At 32.0% G+C, this 13,149-nt stretch overlaps 1 protein-coding gene across 17 annotated transcripts in view; it reads left to right on the top strand.

Annotated features, from left to right (window-relative positions):
- LOC124544013 (flocculation protein FLO11-like) overlaps positions 1-12,034 on the top strand; it is a 97,051-nt gene extending 85,017 nt beyond the window's left edge. For 3 of the 17 annotated variants that reach the window (XM_047122366.1, XM_047122367.1, XM_047122370.1), the window contains 11 exons: positions 105-1,094; positions 1,193-1,303; positions 2,724-5,318; positions 5,497-5,745; positions 6,038-7,681; positions 7,789-8,127; positions 8,212-8,383; positions 8,463-8,662; positions 8,925-9,206; positions 10,697-10,816; positions 11,291-12,033. In XM_047122366.1, coding sequence (XP_046978322.1) covers positions 105-1,094; positions 1,193-1,303; positions 2,724-5,318; positions 5,497-5,745; positions 6,038-7,681; positions 7,789-8,127; positions 8,212-8,383; positions 8,463-8,662; positions 8,925-9,206; positions 10,697-10,816; positions 11,291-11,371 — 6,783 coding nt within the window. In that variant the 3' untranslated portion in view covers positions 11,372-12,033. Of the gene's footprint in view, positions 1-104; positions 1,095-1,192; positions 1,304-2,026; positions 2,186-2,723; positions 5,319-5,496; positions 5,746-6,037; positions 7,682-7,788; positions 8,128-8,211; positions 8,384-8,462; positions 8,663-8,924; positions 9,207-10,696; positions 10,817-11,290 lie in introns of all 17 variants that reach the window. The other 14 variants (XM_047122368.1, XM_047122374.1, XM_047122378.1 and 11 more) reach the window with 14 other exon arrangements.
- Positions 12,035-13,149: the final 1,115 nt, after the last annotated feature.

Here is a 13,149-nt window from a genome sequence, read left to right as displayed (position 1 = left end):
TTTTTATACTTACAAAAAGTACATTATTCTCATCCTTAAACAAATCACAAGTTATATGAAATAAATTCGATTTTTTATAATATTATGTAACACCTGACTTTCAGCTACGCAGTAAAATAAACGTGGAAGGTAACAGCAGTAACAGTCAAACTGAAGAAAACATACCTGTAATAACAACAACGACTTCCGAACAGCCGGTGCCTAAATCTGTTGAATATCGTCTAAGGGGATCGTTTAAGCCGAGAAACAAAAAATCAAACACTTTATCTACTTCAACCATCTCTACAGCTTCTTTTAGTCCGTCGATCGATAGAACTTATAAATTTCAAAGAAAAGTGAAATTAACTACAACTGAATCCTCAAACATTGAAAATTCCAGTCAAAGTAAAAGCAATGATACTAATTTATCCTTTAAGAAACCTACTGTACGTTCGTCTTTGTATTTAAGGAGAAATATTTCAAAAAATGTTGGTGCCAATTCAGAAATACTAGTAAAAAAAGATGCGTCAAAAAATATTGAAAGCAGATCAATGTTTAAATCGAAACAGTTGCTGCCTAGAACTTCTTACTACTCGAGGCTAAGGAGTGGCGGATTGACAACATCAACAACGGACTCAAGTATACAAAATATAACAGAAGAGATATCAATTGCAGAAAAGAAAGTAGAAAATACAGCCGAATCACCTATTATTTATACTGATGGTACACCTAAAGCAAGTCAAGACAATGACAACAAACAAGAAAGTCGTAACTTTATAATAACTGTCAACAGTAAAGAATCTTCAGAAAATGGAACTGACAATGAGGTAATAAGTATGACAGTAGAAAGTGAAAACAAACTTCTGAATAATTTTGTAAGCACAACACAAAAATATCATGCAACTTATAAAGACAATAATAATGATAATTCGACATCGTCCAAAGAAAAGTCGACTGTTACCCCTCCTATTAGGAACATTCGAACAAGAAAATATAGTCGAAAATCATCAAAACCAAGAGAGGAGTTTTCAGTTGTGACCTCGAAATCCAGAGAAAGAAATTCAAGGAAATATAGTGATACTTTTTCAAAGACTACGGAGGCTTCATCAAATGGCGTAAGTATACATTTAACATATTTTTACTAACGTCTATCGTATTTTAGAGTTGTGTTTATGTAAAACTTATTGTATACGGTTTATCCAATATTTTCCAGATAATAGCTGGTCCTGAAAAACAAAAAAATAAATTTAGCTCGAAATATCGAGCTTCATACCTCGATAAACCTTTTTATAAACCCACTGTACCCACAATTACACCATCTACAGTAAGTAACACCACAATATATTCAAATCTTATACCAACTTACAATTTAAAAAACAAAATAATAAGTAACATCTGAAACGCACATTTAATTATGAAGAATGTGCTATTTTTAAAACACTACAATTGTTTTCGCATTATTAATTTGTGAAGGTACCAAAAATACTTTAAATATTTGCGTTGAATACTTTTGCGTATTGAATGTATTTATAAGTTTTATGTTTTTTATTTACATTCTCATTTCAATGATTAATGCGTAGAAAAATGTGACTTTTAGGAATACTTTACAATTTTTAACAGTGTTGTTAGGTAACTAATAATAGTTTTCTTACCATTGGTTTTATTCATATATTAAAATAAATTTAAACAAAGCCCCTTTATGAAACTGGACATTAAATGAATAGGAGTATCATATCATTACTAGTATTGCACAATTCATTATCATCTTCATTTGATATTTCATATATTTTTTTTTTATAAAAGTACAATAAATTGCTTTTTGACTTAAAATATATTCATATTTTTTTTTATGCATTTCAATATCACTGCATAATTTTACAGTTATATATATTTTATTGCTTGAGAAATTTAGATACTGATCATAGAAAAAATACAAAAAATTTAAACAACAATTTGCTACATTAAAAATAAATTAAATTGCTTGTAACAAATTCATTTAACTTACATGCTTTCATTATCATTTTAACAATGATTTTCATTACCAAAGGCTTGGCTGAAATTCTTCGTGACTGATCATCTTTTGTCAAAGTCTGTAGAGGAGCCAAAGTGGTTCGAAGAAGAAGACTTTTCCGATGTTACAACAGAACAGATGTCAAGACAAAATACATCATCGCCGACATGCATGCACGATTCAGCTTCTGAACCGGTTAATCATACAATTTAGAATAAACATTACATCACAATCATGCTCGCATTACAAATACACTATTGTAATTAGGTTTATAAGTCTCTGAAATAATAAAAATAGTTTTAGGCATTATTTATAAATTGCATTTAAGCTATACTAAAAGGAAAAACAAACAATGATTACATAATTATTGTATAAGTTTTTTATTATATTTAAGAAAATGATCGTGCAAGATATGCAATGCAAATGCTTACAAAAACAAAAAAGCACCATTTTAACAATTTAATCAATAATAGTATTGTATTTAATTTTAAGTAAAATCTATTAAATCGTATTGATGTAAAATATTATTGTTTCAATACTCACAATGGGTTTTGCTTAATACATTTACATGCAACATTCACTTTCTTTAATGATATCCAAAAGTAGTAAAGAGGCTTTGGTCTACGCACAATTTTCTATTTTTTCTGATACTGTCTCACCTTCAAGTCCACATTGCTGCGATTTTTCACAATACTTTTTCTAAATTTATGGGTGAGATTACTTCTTATTTCAGGTAGAGGGAGAAGAAATACAAATAGGGCCAGATATGAACGCAATATCTTTTACTAAGTCACGAAGTCCATTAACCTCTGCTGACCTGAGACTTTCCGAAAGCCTGGCCAAGTCATTACAAGTCATGAATGTTGAGGCGTCACATCATTCGCCTTCAGTTACAGTATCAATTTTTGACGCTTTAGCTGAAATACTTACGTCTACACCTAGACCTCGTATTTCTTCAACAACTGAAGTATTACAAAAACAAAGCACTAGTAACGATGTTAAGCAAATAAATGACGGAGTGAGTAACAATATTAATGTAAATAGTGTCAAAGACTCAATGAGTCAAGATACATTAATGTCAGTGGATAACGTAAACACCGTTGCTAAGTCTGTACAAACCACTGAACAATCTACACAAGATGTGTTTAACCGTATTTCGGTTGGGGGTATCACTACACCATCACAAAATGCGAAGGACAGGGATAGTACTCCTATAACCATACATCCAAATGTTCCTTCTCCTACCCCTCCTCCTAGTACTCCCATATCTGCAAGAAAACCATTTGCTATAAAAGTATTATATGCAGATACTGCACCAACAACAGACAAAACGACTGCCGTAATGACTACAAATCAACCAACGACTGACAGCTCAACAAGGGTATATAATACAGTATCTGATCTCGTATTATCTAATAATAAATTAGTTTCTTCAGATCTAACTAGCATGCTTTCAAATAATATCAAAAACATTATTGCAAATATGGATGAGGATAGTAGAGCTAGACTTTCAGTAGATATGGTAAAATTATTAAATTCCCTAATTCCTAAATTAAATAAGCCTTTAAAATTGCAAGACGACATTGACTCTCTTCCAAATACAACTCCTTACAGTTTGGAAGATATTAGAGATACTGAAAATATTGTTATAGAAAATCCAGATAATATCCGCCCTGTAAATATCCTCCAAGATGTAGGGAATGAGAGTATTGTAAATAGCACGAGATTGAACACTGGTTCATTAATCACAACAACAGAAACAACTGTAAATACACTTCCGAATGAAAATACAGTACCTGTGCCTGAAATACTAACAACTACACCTTCTTTTGTTACTGCTGATATGCCAATATTTGTACCAACTGAAGGTAATACAAATGTTGAGCTTTCTACTGCTGCAATATCGAATAATGAAATGTCTGTTAGTCCTTCAGGCATAGAAACAATTTTAACAAATAGTGATACAAGTTTCAGTTCAAGTGTAAATAATGATTTTACTAACAAACCTGCCCTAGTTCCGTTCCTCACTAACTTTGAATTAAACGACTTTACTGTAAACGATACAGAAAATTCGAGCATAAATTTAACACAATCGAATCCGAATATGCAAATGAAATCTTTGCAAGTAAAAGAATTAGAAGATATAGATAATATAGAAGATCCGAGTCAATTATCACGCCTTCAATTATGGATTCTTTCGAAGAAAGCACGAGTTTTAAAAATGATCGAAGACATAATTCGAAACCATAATGATGAGATTGCTAATGCTCCTTTGACTGAATTGATTAATAGTTCAAATTCAAATAATATTTCTCTTTCAAACCGTTTGTCAGAAATTGTTAATACAATGACTTTAACAACAATTAGTCCACTCGACTTCAAGAATGAAAACGACCTGACTTCAACAGAAGCAACTGAGACTCAAACGACTACTTCTTCCTCAAACCCTTCCTTGTCCTTTTCACAAAGTTCAATAGATATAACTACAACCGAAAATTTATTTTCAAATGCACCAGCTAATATGGCTGATATTTCACTGACAACTACGCCTATGTCACTCGATACTGCTTCTACCATGTCACAAGAAATTGAAACGACGGCTTTTGAAACTGCTCGTAATGTAGCTGACGCTGTCTTAAGTACTACGCTTAAGTTTGGTGATGAATCAACTATGACTGAAGGCTTTATAAGAAGTCTTGAAATATCTGAAACAACAACATTTAGTTCAGATATTAATCTATCAACAATGTCGAGCGATAACGAAGCCACTACTACTGTTTCTAACGTTGAATCAGCTACAGAAATTGACATGACGACCGAAAACAATTTAGAAACTACAACAATATCAGGTACTGAATCTACAACCATAGTTGCACTTATCAATGAGACAATATCAAATGATGTTAATATGATAAGTAATCAAATCAACGTCGCCACTCCATCGTCTATTCCGAAAAAAGATTATGTAATTTTCGGAATACTTCCTAATAATACAGTGGTACGTAAGAATCCTAACGATGATCCATTGGAAACATTAACAGAAGCAAGTCCATACATCATTTACGGCGTACTACCAAATAACACAGTAATACGAAAATTTCCTAATGGAACTAGAGTACCACGAATCATGCAAAAAATTGACATACTACCAATTAGTCCATGGAGCTTAAGAAATCCATATAGCCCCATCCATAACATTCCGGCCATTGTCAGACCGCAGTCTAACCCTATCCGAGTATCCACTAATACTGTGACATCCAACGACACCTCAAATAACGGATCGGAAAACCAATTAATTACCGACACTGTAAATAACCTACAACCTACGGTATTAATTTTATGTTGTTTAGCTTAAATGCTGTGCTTGACGCTTATTTTTCAGCGCCTTGTATATAGTGGAGATGGCACAAGAGGGATGGTGTTGGTACTATGGTAAGCTAAGCATGCATCCTGCACTCACTCAAAAATAACATTGCAAGGCTTAACTTTCTATTTCATAATTGCAGATATCTTCATCGGCACTTAATATAACAGATAGCAGTTCATTGGGTATAACAACCTCCACAAATAAGCCGCCTGCTGAAAAAAGCACTGCCTCGCATGTTTTGAGTTTACGCACAACAACAATGTTACCTTCTATCGATGAGATTCTGCTTAATAGTATATCTTCGGCCACTAAAGAGGAGATGGTCATATCCTCAATGACAAGTTCTACTAGCGAACCAAGAATTTTAACACTGGATATCGATCCGGAGGTATAATCATTACATAAATACTGACAATACATTCTCATACTTATTTTCTAAAGCTTTTTGAAGTCGACTAATTTTAAAGTAGATAGAAAATCCGATTGGTATTTTAGTAATACATAATATTCTAATTTAATAAGCCAGAAATATTGCATGTGGTAAAATATAATATAAATTACCTTTTAAAGAGGTAAGTGGTGAGGGTTCTTCGTATCTTATAGAAAAAGTTTACTTGTTTATTTCAACAAATAGGATGAAGTTAATACATTTATAATAATTAGAATATACCTTATTACAGACAAAACAAATTCGCACAGAAAAGCCTGATGATGGAACTGGAAACGCAGTTTTTAAATTTATACCTATTGACGAAGTAACTGTATCACAACAAAAATCTAATGTTTTAAAACTTGCGTCGACAAAAATGCCAAAAACAACGTCGTTTAATGATATGTTGCAAGTAACTACATCAGAATCAAATACACAAACGACCCAAAACGACATAAGTACCAACGGTCAAACAACGTCAACACCAATTTTTGCAATGACCCCAATTGAAAATTCCGATACGACTACGATTATTCCGGAACTATCAATAGTGATGAATAACATAGAAGCTGAACCTACAACTCTTGCTCCAGAAATCACTACAGCAACTGCAAACATAGTAGGAACTATGTTACCAACTGCAACCGAAATTTCTACACCGAATCCTTTAACTACCCCTGCAGCAAGACCAACTACTACCACCACATCGTCACCCACAATAATGACTAGTATTCCATCCGTAATTGCAACTACAGTCACTACTGAAATTGATAATTTATCTACTGCAACGACAACATTACCTACAACTCTTCAGACAACAACTGTTAATCCTCCTACAGTGACAATAACGACACCTACGGCTAGTGTTTTAGAAACTGCGGCTTCTAACCAAAAAGATGCTGACCTACTTCAATCATTGCTACAACAAATTGGACGCAGTCCTAAAAATTTGAATAGCTTCAGCAATAATCAACAAAATGACAACGCTAAGTTGCTGCAAGCAATTTTGTTAGGTGGTCAACAAAGTATAGGTAGTAATAAAAAATTTAATGAAAATAAACCATCCAGTACAACAATACGATCAATTGAAGATGATATTCGACAATTTGAAGAAGACACAAAATTACTGAAAGCTCTATTATTAGCCACAGGACGTAACCCAGCAGAACTAAATTTACCAAATCTGGATAACATAAAGGGATTAACAGCATCTACAACCTCTATTCCAACGACAACGAAGTTTATAACTACAACAAGCCAACCAACAACCACTCAACGAACAACAACTATTACCCCTACGACCACTACAACTGTTCCTACAACAACCACTACTACTACTACTACTACCACTACAACTACTACTACAAATACTCCTTTAATTACAACCACATTGAAATCAACTTCTAGTGGTAGAATAAGCGAGCTATCTTATAATGAAGATTTAAGAAAATTGCAAGAAGATACAAGGCTTTTACAAGCTTTATTGCAAGCTACTGGTAATCAAAACACGGCTAACAAACCAATAATATCTGGAATAACATCTAATGTCAGAATTGCATCGAACCCTTTAACTACATCTATAGAATCAAATCCCACAACTCCCGTTAATAATCGTCCTATATTTACAACGAGACCATCGCCAGTCTTCACTGCTATTACACCAGAAACTGTTACTGTGTCTACATTACAGCCGCAGCAACAAACAACTGAAGAAATAGGAATATCAACAACATTCCAACCATTTAATGTAAGATCCACTACAACCGTCCGTAGTGTGGGTGACACATCGGCAGCCACGAGACGAGTTCAAACTTCAAGATTTCAAGTTACAACTGAGATTCCCAGTACGTCAACTTTTTCAGATGAAGAAGATTTGCTATTTTTACAAAATTTGGTGAGTTTGCCTAGTGTTGCTGTGATGATATATATTTTTTTAGTTAATTTTGCTTGGTCTATTATAAAATTTACCAACAAAAATTAAGAAAAATCCTTTTATTTTAGAAATCCGTTTTGAGTGCAAAGAATAGTGGTGAGGATCCAGAAACTGCTCTTGCTAATCGAGTAATAGCGCTTGCCGTAGAAAGAAGTTTAAACGAGATACAAACCGGCAAGAAGGTTGACACTTCTACTACCACTTATAGACCTACCACTACGACTGCTAGGTTAACGACTACTACTACAAAAAGTACTACTACTACAGAAGCTTCCACACTAAATACACCTTCGATAGAAGAAGATATCAAGCAGTTTGAACAGGATACTAAACTTTTACAAGCCTTATTGAAAGCTACTGGACAAGATCCATCAAAGTTTAACATACCTACATTAGCAAATACAAATGTAAGTTACAAATGTTGTAAACAATTATACAAATAGTTACCAAAGTAGTCGACCTTTTTAATGTTATAATTTTTTTTTATATAGAGACCTGTTACTGCTTCAATTGAGTCGACGACGGCCAAACCATACGGAGCTAAAATTGCAGTCAAAGATGAATTGAAAAATGAACAAGATGATGCGAAATTACTACAAACGTTGATAAAATTACAAGATGCACAAGAAACCACAACGCAAAGGAGTAAAATAGCAATTACAGGTTTTTTTTATACACATGTATTTATTTTAATGTCGCATACATGAATATTAATTATAATAATAAATTATTTTATTTTTAGGACAATCATCTGACGAGGCCTTAAAAAAATTATTGAATCAAGCTCAGCCAGCTGGAATGGTTTCTGAAGCAACTAAATCTTCAATATCTTTAAGCACAGAATTCGGAAATAGCAATGATGCATTACTGGCTGCACTACTTAAGGAACAAGGATTTGGGCCAACAACGGCAAGTTCTTTGGATGAGCAACTTCGACTAGCTGTTAGTTCTAATTTTCTAATCTATACCCTTACACTTAAAATAGAAAACAATCTTATTTAATATATTAGTAAAATAATTTTCCCATCATTTTGAAGATAACACAAATTGCAAACTATTTAACTTACTGCTTCTTAACACAATTACTTCAATAATATTATTTTACTTCTAAAAACTATTTTTAAAACTTGATGCATATCCGTTATTTCGCATAACAAATTGATTAATTTTATGGGCAAATCATAGCTAAACTATAACATCGTAGGCTTTACTCAACCAAGTCGTAGTGACGCCGAAAGCTAGGAGAACGACAACGCCGCCTCCACCTCCGCCAGCACCACGAAGACCAGTTTTAGATGGTCTCGCGTGGCTATGGCAACAGTGGAGAGAGACAGCTCCTGGTCCAGATGTGGCAAGACCTAACAGGAGACCTGCTCCATCGGCGAGACCTTCTATAACACCATCTGCAGCAACAAGTTCCAGAGTCAACTGGTTTGGCTCTGGGCCTTTCGTTGGTAATGCCGACGAAAGGCCAACATCGAATAGAGTGGGTTTCGCATCTCTTTTATTAAAGTTGTGTGATTGGGGTTGAGGTGGTGGATCCTATAGCCTTAGGTTAAATTATATTCGTAACAGAATTTTTCCTTACTCGTAGTTAGCTATTTATAATTTAATCTAAGGAAACTTTTTTTTTAGTTGTACAGATTGTAATTGTAAATATGTAGAGATTTTTTTGTACATATCTTGGGATAAGATGGGCGTATGATAATAATTCCGACAATTCACATCTGACGCTTGTAAGCGTTTTGTAAGTTATAAACTAACATTTCCATTACAAATGTCGGGGACCAATACGAATCTCGCAATTATTAGTTGTATATTAAGATCATTAAGTATTTATTAAATTTAAAAAAAAATGCTTTGTTTGCCATCCGATACGGATTTATAAATCGCCTTCGAGACTTGCTCGTAATATGCTGTTCAAATATAGGGATATTTCGAAAACCTCAATATTTTATTTTTATATATTACTTTTATTGTAAATAATGTGTACCTATTTAGATATTTAATACATTCAACATTCTTAATAAATCGTGATGAAGCGCTTGAGTGTCTTATTGTTACTAACAAACAGTTTGTGTATCACCAAATTGGAACGGATTTAACCCACGACAAAGCACCAAAATATCACCAAAAGTGCACAATTTAATAAATGAACCATATTTTATTTTTAAATCATTGATCATTATCAAAAGGAATTGTTAAATGTATAAAATTGTATAAAAAATGAAATCGTGATCAATGAAACCAGACCATTAATTCGTGTCAAATAGTCTAATAGAACAAAAAATGCAACGCAATTAATGGGTGTATGAAATTATCGTAATATTTTTAACCTTATTGTAAGTAAAAATTGTGTAATACTGTAAATATTGTGAGTGTTTGTGTAAATGTAAATGTTGGTGAGTAATCAATGTTCCTGAAAATTAATACAATATACCTTTTTTTAACTTTAGATTTGTAAGCTTGCGTTTTAAATTGTCCACTAACTACTGGTCTGCTCAATGAAGAACACTTCGATGTCTATCAATTCTTTCTAAGCTGTAATATTTAGTACTTATATTCTTAAACTTCTTCATTTTGCAGAAATTATTCTCATTATTTTAAAACTTAGTTGTACGTTATGTAAATAAAAATATTGACCATTTCCCATTTACCTTAAATAATTTGATTAACTGTAGGATTTCCTTGTATTTCCATTGATCCATTCAGACACTTATTGCATGTATTCTTAATATTCCTTTCACGAGCCTTGTATCACTTGCTACTCTAACACTACATACTGTATATATTTAATATTATCATAAGTTACTTTTCAATTTTGTCTCTCATTATCTTTATCTTTGAGTGTATTTATTTCACTTCGTTCATTATTTCTAATTTCGATGATCTAAAAATGTTTAACTCTTAGCTTCCTTGTGCTGATTTTATTGTGATTGTTTGTCTACTAGTTTAACTGTTGTTATTTATCATCAGATTCCTCTAGAACCACCTAGTGTCGTAACAACAGAACAGGGTCCAGGCAGAGGGCAGTTGGTATCAGCGGCTATTAATGTAACTCGAGCATTCTCACAGTTTTTGGGAGCCGCAATTCAGGTATTATTATTTATTATCATTATAAACTTATTATTATTATATATATACCACAAGATTTGTTTCAATTTTCAGAATTTTTAGAAAAAAATTCTAGTAAGTGGGAATTTATATTGGCTTCATTGTAACGAAAACCATTAATTACTAAATTATAACACTAATCAACTTTTAAAATCTATAACAATTAATCTGTAAACATTCTGGTTTGTAAAATTTTAATGAATTTTTTTGAAATAAAAAGTAACTGATTATGGCACGGTTTACTATTTTTAGTAACTGATTATTGGCTGTATTGTAGCAAAAAAAGGGAATAAAATTACAGAATTATACCATAAACATTTCTTATAATGCCATAGATATTAAATGAAACCAAAAACTGATTAATTCCTGAATATTTGAATCAAAACAAAAAATAAAGGGTAAATATATGATAAATAAAAATAGCCCATTTTAATATTCAATAAATTACATTTACAGGGAGCTGCTCAAACTGTACAAAGCGTCATACGAGCAGGTCAGAGGGCGGCCTCGGACGCGTATACAAGCGGATCGGGATAAATACTACCATGGACTCGAAACTTTTCCGAAAGTGTCATAGTATGCACTATGTGTTACGAGTGCTCAAATGTAAATATTTTCTATAAATTATGAGCCTCACGTCAAGTTGTAGATAATGAAATGGTTATTGTTGGAGTTTGAACAATACAGTTAGTCAAGGGAACCAAAATTGTTTGTTATTATTGAAACTGCCAACTTTCTTCTATAGTTTTCGACGTATTTTTTCCATATTTGTCAGTGTTTATTGTTAAATATGAATCTTTATTTAGTATGTAGAGGGATGGCTGTTTTAATTACACTGGTTGGTTATGTATTGTTGCTATTGTAAAATTGTAATTCGGAGTGCATTATTGATTGAATTTCGTATAATGTAAGTCAGTCTTGTAGTAAATCGAAACTTCTACTTTACTATAGAAATTTCTTACTATTTACTTTATTTTCTTACACAAAAAACAAAACGAACGAATTTATGCTTTACTTCAGTTACACTGTATTTAAAGTGTGGTGTAATAATTTTCCTTATATATTCGAAACATTAATCGAGTAACTTCTGAACTTAGAACACATAATAAATTCGATTCGAACGAACATTTTTTAATTCTAAATTTAAATGACTAATTTTTTTTGCTAAATTTAAGTAACTTATCCTGATTACATGCTAGATTTTCGGTTAAAGGACCATTGGTCTGACCAAGGTATTTTATAAAGTCCTAACTTAAGACTTTCCGCAAAGAGAAGGCTTTACTGACGCTAGTCACTTGGTTATGCCTGATACAATATGAAAATAGAGATCGCTATTACCACAATTTTTATTTGTTCAATAGAAATATTTTAAGCAAACATTTCACTTAATACTCGTAAATGTCACGCTAAAGTGTAATTATATCTAACTATGACTGTGAAGAAAATTTATCTAAAATGCACTGGCAAACAACTAAAAATTTAAAAAAAAAATTATATAGCCTATATGTCACTCGGTATGACGTAAGGATTCTAATTCTATAGTCGAAGAAAATACATCCATGAACCCTTAAGATAATCCATTTTGACCTGTCCTGTAACACACAATATTGCGTTCTGAAAAAGTTGATAATTTCTTATTTATTTAAAATTAATTTGTCAGCAAATTACATATATTGTACACACACAGAATTTTTATAATTTAATAAATTTTAAATAGTTTTTATAATGGACCGGTCAGGAAAGCGTTCTCTTAGCGATTGGACTGTTCTAAAATTAATGAATTCGTTATAACAGTAATGTACATAAGCGTTAGAATAAGACAATTAATTAATATTAAGTCTAAAACATGTGCCATTTACGCACGTGCTTGGGTAAATCGTCCATTCCTCTTGCTTTTATTTATTTAAATTAGTGTCTATTTAAGTATTAACTATAATTATTTGTAATATCGCCGGTTTTTCAGTTTATGAATAAAGATTGCACCAAAATTATAGCTTAGTTGTTTAGTTGGCATATCGAAGCTTAATTAATAGTGTTTGGCTCAATATCAGTTTTGCTTAAAAAATCTTTCTTTTTCTCTTATCAATATTTAATGAAGAATTCTACAATTTTTTATTAGTTTCATCACACAGGTTTTAATCTGACTTCATGACGTACGTGATGTCAATGTTTTCATGGATTACAGAAATATGTCAAGAATTCCTCGATAAAAAAAGTAATTAAAACCGGAATGAATAATAATAAAAATCTAACTATACGTAATTTATTTCTATCGCTATAAGAGTTTACTCAGTGTTTTTTAATTAAATAAAATC

Source organism: Vanessa cardui, chromosome 4, assembly GCF_905220365.1.
Source record: "Vanessa cardui chromosome 4, ilVanCard2.1, whole genome shotgun sequence".
NCBI classification, from domain to species: domain Eukaryota; kingdom Metazoa; phylum Arthropoda; class Insecta; order Lepidoptera; family Nymphalidae; genus Vanessa; species Vanessa cardui.
This window is presented reverse-complemented; position numbering and strand designations above follow the sequence as displayed.